Below are 10812 nucleotides of genomic sequence, written 5' to 3'. Positions count from 1 at the left end.
CTACCTGTCGTCCTTGTTACGCTAAAAAAAGACCTGTCGTTATTGGAAAAAATCCGTAGGAAACAAGACGCAACGGCCATGCCAAACGGAGACCTCTGGGAAATTAAGTAGGGCGTCGCAGTGGACCAGTCGTCCTACTCGTGGAGATACACAAGCAGCAGCGGCCATGCCCAACGGAGCATAAATTCTATATATTGCGTTACCAGATTCAGTTTTAATTGTGCATACACAGGAGATACATAATCAACGAGACGGCACGATACAATGCATACAAATTAACCAAATTAACCATATGGCTGGTTAATTTCCTCCAGACGAACCGCCGTTCTTCTGTGCGAGCGTAACGAAGAGGCTCCCGTCGTAGACGGCTCGCGCGGTGCCCTTCTGGAGGAAGCCGTCCTTGTCCTTGGCGAGGCTGTACAGCATGTCCCACTCCGCCTTGGACGCCGCCCTGCATTTTCAAGCAACAGCCGGCCAAGTTAACACGGCGTGACAATTCAACCTGAATGATAGTAGAGTACATTGTGTCTCTCTACTGAAGATTTACGGTCTAGATAGGTAATTACCATCCGGAGAAGTCGTTGCTCCCCCTGTTCCCGTGGCGCATCTCCTCCAGCTCCGTCTGGTTCAGAGCGTTGGGCTCGGTCTTGGCGTACTTGATGAAAATCTCGTCGAACTTGGCCTGGACGAACCTGCCAAGCCGATCATGTATAGCATATATTCAGGGTGCAACGATGGTCATTTATGTTTCGACAAAATGTACAAAATGAGGAGGTCAGGACGTCTGTATGCATACCTTCCTTGAGCATCGTAGGAGCCCGTGTCACTCCCGTGGATCCCCTTCTGGATGTTCTCTATGTAGATGTCCAAGTGCGACGTTGTTGCGTTGTCCTGCACGCGGCAGACACGGATCAAAATATCAGATCGACCACGGTTTGGCTAGCACAGAAACCATCAGTCTCTAATCTGAATTCTAGGTTAAGTTGGTGTGCTGGACACGAGCTACTGTGTAAGAAACTCCATAGCAAGCATGCCAACTTGACAAGTAAGACTAACAACACCCTGATATGACACGGATTAAGCGCCGGTGGGAACACAGAAACGGCATGTTGTGTGTGTTGTCTACTGACCAATGAACCGAGGTTTCCCTGCAAGTAACACGCTAACCAGAACCGGACACCTTAAACACCGTTCTAAGACGACCCCAACAGAGACGTCTTATTTAATTTGCTAGTCAACATTAGCAAGAAACAGAGACGGCCAAGAGTGAGTGAGCATGATCGTACAGGTCTGGTCTTGGGTCCGATGACGCCGTTGATCAAAGTGGCGGCCGCGGCGGCCGAGATGGCTCCAAGGCCGATCCTACGAAGCCCTGCAACCGTCCATGTATTCAAAGCCCAAAATTAGAAGTCAGCAATGCCCAACTATAGATGCAAAAAAACAGCCAGAGTTTCTCCGTTTGGTGAGCGCGCGGAGAAAGGAAGGGAAAGCTAGATTTGGAGAAGATGGGCAAATCGATGGCCATTTTGGTCACACCTGCTTCTGTCTCGGAGTAGGTGACGATGCCGTCGTTGTCGGTGTCGAAGTAGGCGACGTGCTGCTGCAGCTCCGTCGTCCAGGTCGGAGCGCCGCCCGCCGCCGCCGCCTGACTCCCTTCTCGGGATCGACGAGAAAAGGAAAACGAATAAGCAGCCAGGTCGCAGGAAAAGGCAATATATAATAACAGATAACGAAGATCGTGTTCAGGAAGCCATGGCCTTACCGAAGGAAACGACGACGATCATCAGAAGCAGCAGAGGCACGGGCGCCGCCGCGCGCAGGGACGGCCGACGTTGTCCGGCTGCCGCCATGGTGTCGGGCAATGCCTCCTTGATCCTGTCTCGCGCGATCTGTCCTGCTCTGCTTGATTCTCTTAATTTCCAGGCTCTGCGTGTGTGTGCGTCTTCTTCCGGCGTCTGTGCCTAGATGTGCGGCGGTGTGACCTATTTATAGGATGGGTTGACGGCCCGCTCTGGGTATGAAATACGTCATGCGTGTGGCGGTCACGCCATCATAGACTGCCATTTATTTTGGGGTCGCCATCAGAGGCGCCAAGGGAGATCTCAGGCGATTGCACCAAGACAGTATAGCAGGAAAACGCGGACCGCTCTATCAGAACGGGAAGGTTTTGAAAGCCAGCACCAACCTGAAAAGGCAGGTGAGAAATGTGGCAGCTCAGGCACAGGCTGGTACCATGCAATTAATTCACGCGCGTAGTAGTAAATCAGGAGATATCCACGACGGGTAAGGACAGGTAACGAGTTGTGGATAGGACCGGACTCTCACACCCAATAACAGAGTCGCATCGCGATTCATACGTTTCGTATAAGTTGCAGCAAACAGTACGAAAAATTGGACCATATGCTTATGAACATATAGAACGGAAAAGTAAATTTCCAGTTGTCTCTATATACGAGCTCTAAAACGTATTTGAGCTATTTTCGGATCATGCATCCTCCGGTACTACTATCTACTGGAACACCCAAACGGCCAAACCTCAATGTAAAAAACCAACTCAAGTTTAAACTTGGTTGGTTACATGTGAAGGGTTTTCTAATATGAATAGAAAAGTATGAGAGAGACCTGTTGTTGCCTAGAATTCTATTCAAATGTGGAATAATAAAGTACGCGCAATGCGTAAACACCTCGGAGGATGAGCAAGACACATGTCAGGGCAGCTTAAAAAAGAAAATGATTGCTTATCTACCATCATTGAGTAGAGGTCATCGCGGAAGTCAGAACCTTGTCCCATGTAGGAGATTAAATTTAAAATTCAAGTGCCAATTGCTAATATTTTGCGTGAAGAGGAACTCAAATGGTACCAAAGATCAAAAGGTCAGTTCATTTTGAAAAGAGACTCAAATACACGATACTTCATAGTGTCACCAACAGTAGACACAAGAAAAAAATGTATTCATTCTCTGGTTCATGATAAGGGCACGATCGAATATCATGAACAACTCAAATCATATATGATAAATTATTATAAAAATATTTTTGGGGAGCCTGAAGAAGGAAACTTCTCTATGGATAAATCCCAAACAAAGGATATTCCAAAAGTTTTCGTTGAGGAAAACACCCATCTTACGACATCCTATACTGAGGATGAAGTAATGAAGGCGATTTTTAAAATGGAGCATAACAAAGCCCCATGTCCGAATGGATTCCCAATAGGGTTCTATGAGAACTTCTGGGACATTATAAAACATACATGTTGGAGTTGTTCAGTGTTCTTCACGCTAGAAAACTTGATCTATTTCTCCTGAACTATGGGGAGATAATCTTGTTGCTAAAAGTTAATGAAGCAAAAAAGGATCCAATAATATAGGCATATCTATCTTTTGAACGTTAGCTTCAAGATTTTCACAAAACCGCAACTATTAGGCTGAATTTGGTGGCTGAACATGTTGTGCGACCTATTCAAACTTATTTTATGGAAGGAACACATATCCTTGTTGGGGTAGTAACTCTCCATGAAATAGTCCATGAGCTTCATCAGAAAAAACTGCACGGAGTAATTCTTAAGATCTAATTCTAAAAGGCTTATGATAAATTTGGGTGGTCTTTCCTGCAACAAACACTCAAATGAAATGCTTTTCTGATGAGTGTTGCTCTAATCCACAACTTTGTTTTTCGAAGAAGTTTGGTCAAGTTAATGATGATGTTGGGAGATACTTCCAAACAAAAAAGGTTTATGGCAAGGCGGTCCATTTTCCCAATACTATTTAATATAGTAGTAGACATGTTAGTCATAATAGAGCATAAAAAATGATGGAAAAATTGAAGGAGTAGTCCCACACCTCATGGATGGGGACTATCTATACCTCAATGTGCCAACAATATAATTCTTTTTATGGAACCTAGCCTACAAAAGGCGAGAAATATGGAATTAATATTATAAGTTTTCGAGCAACTCTCAAGACTTACAATCAATTTGCATAAACTGAATTACTCTGGTTCCTTGAGGCCCAGGACATGGATGCGCTATATGATTAGCTTTTTGGTTATGGACAATGATAGTTTTCTATCGACTATCTAGTCATTCTGATTCATTACCGGGGTCTTACGAACACTGAATGGAAACACGTCGAAGAAAGGCTGCAAAAAGGATTATGGATTATGTAGTTGGAAAGGATAGTTGGAAAGGAAAACTACTATTCATGGGTGGAAGATTGGTTCTAATAAATTCAGTTATTTAAAACACATATTAGGATGACAGCGCTCATCGTTATTTCGTCGCTATGACTATGTAGAAATGACAAGGTTTTAATGAGACTTTTTTCTCTTATGCAGATTATTTATTGATGTGCGGATACGCTTCGTTCATTGGTCACGTCTACAACACGTGTAAAATCATGACCTATTTATGGCGGTGTCTACATGGTTGAAGGACACGGCGAGAGGGATACTTTTATCCAACATGGATGACATCTTAGGACCGGGCATCCAACTCCTTAGGCGGTGATGGCGTGTAAGACACACGTCCGTTGGGAACCCCAAGAGGAAGGTGTGATGTGTACAGCGACAAGTTTTCCCTCAGTAAGAAACCAAGGTTATCGAACCAGTAGGAGTCAAGGAACACGTGAAGGTTGTTGGTGGCGAAGTGTAGTGCGGCGCAACACCAGGGATTCCGGCGCCAACGTGGAACCTGCACAACACAATCAAAGTACTTTGCCCCAACGTAACAGTGAGGTTGTCAATCTCACCGGCTTGCTGTAAACAAAGGATTAGATGTATAGTGTGGAAGATGATGTTTGTTTGCGAAGAACAGTAAAGAAAAAGTATTGCAGTAGATTATTTCAGATGTAAAGAATGGACCGGGGTCCACAGTTCACTAGTGGTGTCTCTCCGATAAGAAATAGCATGTTGGGTGAACAAATTACAGTTGGGCAATTGAAAAATAAAGAAGGCATAACAATGCACATACATATATCACGATGAGTACTATGCGATTTAATCAGGGCATTACGACAAAGTACATAGACCGCTATCCAGCATGCATCTATGCCTAAAAAGTCCACCTTCAGGTTATCATCCGAACCCCTTCCAGTATTAAGTTGCAAACAACAGACAATTGCATTAAGTATGGTGCGTAATGTAATCAACACAAATATCCTTAGACAAAGCATTGATGTTTTATCCCTAGTGGCAACAAGCACATCCACAACCTTAGAACTTTTCGTCACTCGTCCCAGATTCAATGGAGGCATGAACCCACTATCGAGCATAAATACACCCTCTTGGAGTCACAAGTATCAACTTGGCCAGAGCCTCTACTAGCAACGGAGAGCATGCAAGAACATAAACAACATATATGATAGATTGATAATCAACTTAACATAGTATTCCATATTCATCGGATCCCAACAAACACAACATGTAGCATTACAAATAGATGATCTTTATCATGATAGGCAGCTCGCAAGATCTAACATGATAGCACAATGAGGAGAAGACAACCATCTAGCTACTGCTATGGACCCATAGTCCAGGGGTGAACTACTCACACATCAATCCGGAGGCGATCATGGTGATGAAGAGTCCTCCGGGAGATGATTCCCCTCTCCGGCAGGGTGCCGGAGGCGATCTCCTGAATCCCCCGAGATGGGATTGGCGGCGGCGGCGTCTCTGGAAGGTTTTTCGTATCGTGGCTCTCGGTACTGGGGTTTTCGCGATGAAGGCTTTAAGTAGGCGGAAGGGCAGGGTCGGTGGAGGCACGAGGGCCCCACACCATAGGGTGGCGCGGCCCTGTGGTCTGGGCGCCTCGTCGCCCCACTTCGTAACCCTTTCGGTCTTCTGGAAGCTTCGTAGAAAAATAAGACCCTGGGCGTTGATTTCGTCCAATTCTGAGAATATTTCCTTTGTAGGATTTCTGAAACCAAAAAACAGCAGAAAACAACAACTGGCTCTTCGGCATCTCGTCAATAGGTTAGTGCCGGAAAATTCATAATAATGACATAAAGTGTGTATAAAACATGTGAGTATCATCATAAAAGTAGCATGGAACATAAGAAATTATAGATACGTTTGAGACGTATCAAGCATCCCCAAGCTTAGTTCCTACTCGCCCTCGAGTAGGTAAACGATAACAAGGATAATTTCTGAAGTGAGATGCTATCATAATCTTGATCAATACTATTGTAAAGCATATGAGATGAATGCAGCGATTCGAAGCAATGGTAAAGACAATGAGTAAACAAATGAATCATATAGCAAATACTTTTCATGAATAATACTTTCAAGACAAGCATCAATAAGACTTGCATAAGAGTTAACTCATAAAGCAATAAATTCTTAGTAGAAAGCTTTGAAACAACGCAAAGGAAGACATACGTTTCAGCGGTTGTTTTCAACTTCAACATGTATATCTCATGGATAATTGTCAATACAAAGTAATATAACAAGTGCAATAGGTAAACATGTAAGAATCAATGCACACAGTTCATACAAGTGTTTGCTTCTGAGATAGAAAGAATAGGTGAACTGACTCAACAATAAAGTAGAAGATAGGCCCTTCGCAGAGGGAAGCATGTATTACTATTTTTGTGCTAGAGCTTTTCATTTTGAAAACATAGAAACAATTTTGTCAACGGTAGTAATAAATCATATGTGTTATGTATAAGATATCCTATAAGTTGCAAGCCTCATGCATCGTATACCACTAGTGCTCGCACCTTGTCCTAATTAGCTTGGATTAACATGGATTATCATTGCATAACATATGTTTCAACAAAGTGTCACAAAGGGGTACCTCTATGCCGTCTGTACAAAGGTCTAAGGAGAAAGATCGCATTTGATTTCTCATTTTTGATTATTCTCAACTTAGACATCCATACCGGGACAACATAGACAACAGATAATGGACTCCTCTTTAATGCATAAGCATTCAACAACAGATAATATTCTCATAAGAGGTTGAGGATTGATTGTACAAACTGAAACTTCCACCATGAATCATGGCTTTAGTTAGCGGCCCAATGTTCTTCTCTAACAATATGCATACTCAAACCATTTGATCAAGAAAATCGCCCTTACTTCAGACAAGACGAACATGCATAGCAACTCACATGATATTCAACAAAGGTGTAATAGTTGATGGCGTCCCCGAAACATGGTTACCGCTCAACAAGCAACTTATTAAGAAATAAGATACATAGCTACATATTCTTCACCACAATAGTTTTTAAGGCTATTTTCCCATGAGCTATATATTGCAAAGACAAAGGATAGAATTTTTAAAGGTAGCACTCAAGTAATTTACTTTGGAATGGCAGAGAAATACCATGTAGTAGGCAGGTATGGTGGACACAAATGGCATAGTTTTTGGCTCAAGAATTTGGATGCACGAGAAGAATTCCTCTCAATACAAGGCTAGGCTAGCAAGGTTGTTTGAAGCAAACTCAAGTATAAAACGGTAAAGCAGAACTCACATATGAACATATTGCAAGCATTATAAGACTTTACATCGTCTCCTTGTTGTTCAAACACCTTAACCAGAAAATATGTAGACTCTAGAGACCAATCATGCAAACCAAATTTTAACAAGCTCTATGTAGTTCTTCATTAATGGGTTGTTATCACCAGAATCCGACCGGATCAGAGGCGGGCCGCGATTGAAGAATATATATAGAAGAAATACATGAATCGGCCTTGTGTACCAAGTTTGGGATAATTGCCCGTGTATCTGTACCATAGTAGGATACATGTCGTTTAGAAGTTAGAGTTTAACCCGTGCACGGTTAGGTGCACGACTTAATTAGAAAGTCCCCCGGACTATAAATATTTATCTAGGGTTTATGAAATAAACAACAACCAACGTTCACCACAAACCAATCTCGGCGCATCGCCAACTCCCCCGTCTCGAGGGTTTCTTCCGGGTAAGCACCATGCTGCCTAGATCGCATCTTGCGATCTAGGCAGCACACGTTTATTCGTCGTTCATGCGTTGCTCGTGCTGAAGCCTTTTTGATGGCGAGCAACGTAGTTATCATAGATGTTTTAGGGTTAGCATTGTTCTTCGTATCATATGCTATCGTCGGGCAACCCTTCGGAATCTAGCCGCCCTTACGCCTATCACGGGTGTAAGGGCGGCACCCCGCTTGATCATTGTTTAGTAGATCCGATCCGTTATGATTGCTCCTTGTTCTTCAAGGATTAGTTTCATATCTGCATTGTTAGGCCTTACAAAGGGTTGGAGGATCCAGCGGCGTGTAGGGTGTAGTTTGCTAGCCCTAGACAGGATGTTCCGGGGATCAACCTCGCGTTGGTTTTTAGGCCCTGTCTAGGATCGGCTTACGATCACTGATGGCGTGTATTTCACATGTTCGTTGGGCAACCCCAAGAGGAAGGTATGATGCGCACAGCAGCAAGTTTTCCCTCAGAAAGAAACCAAGGTTTATCGAACCAGGAGGAGCCAAGAAGCACGTTGAAGGTTGATGGCGGCGGGATGTAGTGCGGCGCAACACCAGGGATTCCGGCGCCAACGTGGAACCTGCACAACACAACCAAAGTACTTTGCCCCAACGAAACGAGTGAGGTTGTCAATCTCACCGGCTTGCTGTAACAAAGGATTAACCGAATTGTGTGGAAGATGATTGTTTGCAAGAAAATAGTAAAAACAAGTATTGCAGCAGATTTGTATTTCAGTATTAAAAGAATGGACCGGGGTCCACAGTTCACTAGAGGTGTCTCTCCCATAAGATAAAAGCATGTTGGGTGAACAAATTACGGTCGGGCAATTGACAAATAGAGAGGGCATAACAATGCACATACATGTCATGATAAGTACGAGTGAGATTTAATTGGGCATTACGACAAAGTACATAGACCGCCATCCAACCGCATCTATGCCTAAAAAGTCCACCTTCGAGGTTATCGTCCGAACCCCTTCCAGTATTAAGTTGCAAAGCAACGGACAATTGCATTAAGTATGGTGCGTAATGTAATCAATAACTACATCCTCGGACATAGCATCAATGTTTTATCCCTAGTGGCAACGAGCACAACACAACCTTAGAACTTTCGTCACTCGTCCCGGTGTCAATGCAGGCATGAACCCACTATCGAGCATAAATACTCCCTCTTGGAGTTACTAGCATCAACTTGGCCAGAGCCTCTACTAATAACGGAGAGCATGCAAGATCATAAACAACACATATGCAATAACTTGATAATTAACATAACATGGTATTCTCTATCCATCGGATCCCGACAAACACAACATAGAGTATTACAGATAGATGATCTTGATCATGTTAGGCAGCTCACAAGATCCAACAATGAAGCACAATGAGGAGAAGACAACCATCTAGCTACTGCTATGGACCCATAGTCCAGGGTTGAACTACTCACTCATCACTCCGGAGGCGACCATGGCGGTGTAGAGTCCTCCGGGAGATGAATCCCCTCTCCGGCAGGGTGCCGGAGGAGATCTCCAGAATCCCCGAGATGGGATCGGCGGCGGCGGCGTCTCGCAAGGTTTTCCGTATCGTGGTTTTTCGCATCGGGGGTTTCGCGACGGAGGCTTTAAGTAGGCGGAAGGGCGAGTCGGAGGGCCGACGAGGGGCCCACACCACAGGGCGGCGCGGGCCCCCCTTGGCCGCGCCGCCTTGTGGTCCGGCCACCTCGTGGCCCCACTTCGTATGCTCTTCGGTCTTCCGGAAGGTTCGTGGCGAAATAGGCCCCCGGGTCTTGATTTCGTCCAATTCCGAGAATATTTCGTTACTAGGATTTCGAAACCAAAAACAGCGAGAAAACGAGCAATCGGCACTTCGGCATCTTGTTAATAGGTTAGTTCCGGAAAATGCACGAATATGACATAAAGTGTGCATAAAACATGTAGGTATCATCAATAATATGGCATAGAACATAAGAAATTATCGATACGTCGGAGACGTATCAAGCATCCCCAAGCTTAGTTCTGCTCGTCCCGAGCGAGTAAAACGATAACAAAGATAATTTCTGAAGTGACATGCCATCATAACCTTGATCATACTATTTGTAAACATATGTAGTGGATGCAGCGATCAAAACAATGGTAATGACATGAGTAAACAAGTGAATCATAAAGCAAAGACTTTTCATGAATAGTACTTCAAGACAAGCATTAATAAGTCTTGCATAAGAGTTAACTCATAAAGCAATAAATCATAGTAAAGGTGTTGAAGCAACACAAAGGAAGATTAAGTTTCAGCGGTTGCTTTCAACTTATAACATGTATTTCTCATGGATAATTGTCAACATAGAGTAATATAACAAGTACAATATGCAAGTATGTAGGAATCAATGCACAGTTCACACAAGTGTTTGCTTCTTGAGGTGGAGAGAGATAGGTGAACTGACTCAACATAAAAGTAAAAAGAATGGTCCTTCAAAGAGGAAAGCATCGATTGCTATATTTGTGCTAGAGCTTTTATTTTGAAAACATGAAACAATTTTGTCAACGGTAGTAATAAAGCATATGAGTTATGTAAATTATATCTTACAAGTTGCAAGTCTCATTCATAGTACACTAATAGTGCCCGCACCTTGTCCTAATTAGCTTGGACTACCGGATCTTTGCAATGCACATGTTTTAACCAAGTGTCACAAAGGGGTACCTCCATGCCGCCTGTACAAAGGTCTAAGGAGAAAGCTCGCATTTTGGATTTCTCGCTTTTGATTATTCTCAACTTAGACATCCATACCGGGACAACATGGACAACAGATAATGGACTCCTCTTTAATGCATAAGCATGTGGCAACAATTATTATTCTCATATGAGATTGAGGATA

The 10812-nt window shown here is 43.5% G+C and overlaps 1 protein-coding gene across 1 annotated transcript; it reads right to left on the bottom strand.

Moving 5' to 3' along the window:
- Window positions 1-300: 300 nt before the first annotated feature.
- On the bottom strand, window positions 301-1850 carry LOC124690629 (probable peroxygenase 5). The gene is made up of 6 exons (XM_047223988.1): window positions 1763-1850; window positions 1537-1653; window positions 1287-1372; window positions 797-891; window positions 567-692; window positions 301-451 (listed from the first exon to the last, which is right to left on the bottom strand). Exons 1-6 carry the CDS (start codon window positions 1848-1850, stop codon window positions 301-303), a joined length of 663 nt encoding a protein of 220 aa, XP_047079944.1.
- Between the last annotated feature and the right edge of the window lie 8962 nt (window positions 1851-10812).

Source organism: Lolium rigidum, chromosome 2, assembly GCF_022539505.1.
Source record: "Lolium rigidum isolate FL_2022 chromosome 2, APGP_CSIRO_Lrig_0.1, whole genome shotgun sequence".
Lineage (NCBI taxonomy): Eukaryota > Viridiplantae > Streptophyta > Magnoliopsida > Poales > Poaceae > Lolium > Lolium rigidum.
Note: the sequence above shows the minus strand (reverse complement) of the source record. Positions and strands in the feature narration are given on the sequence as shown.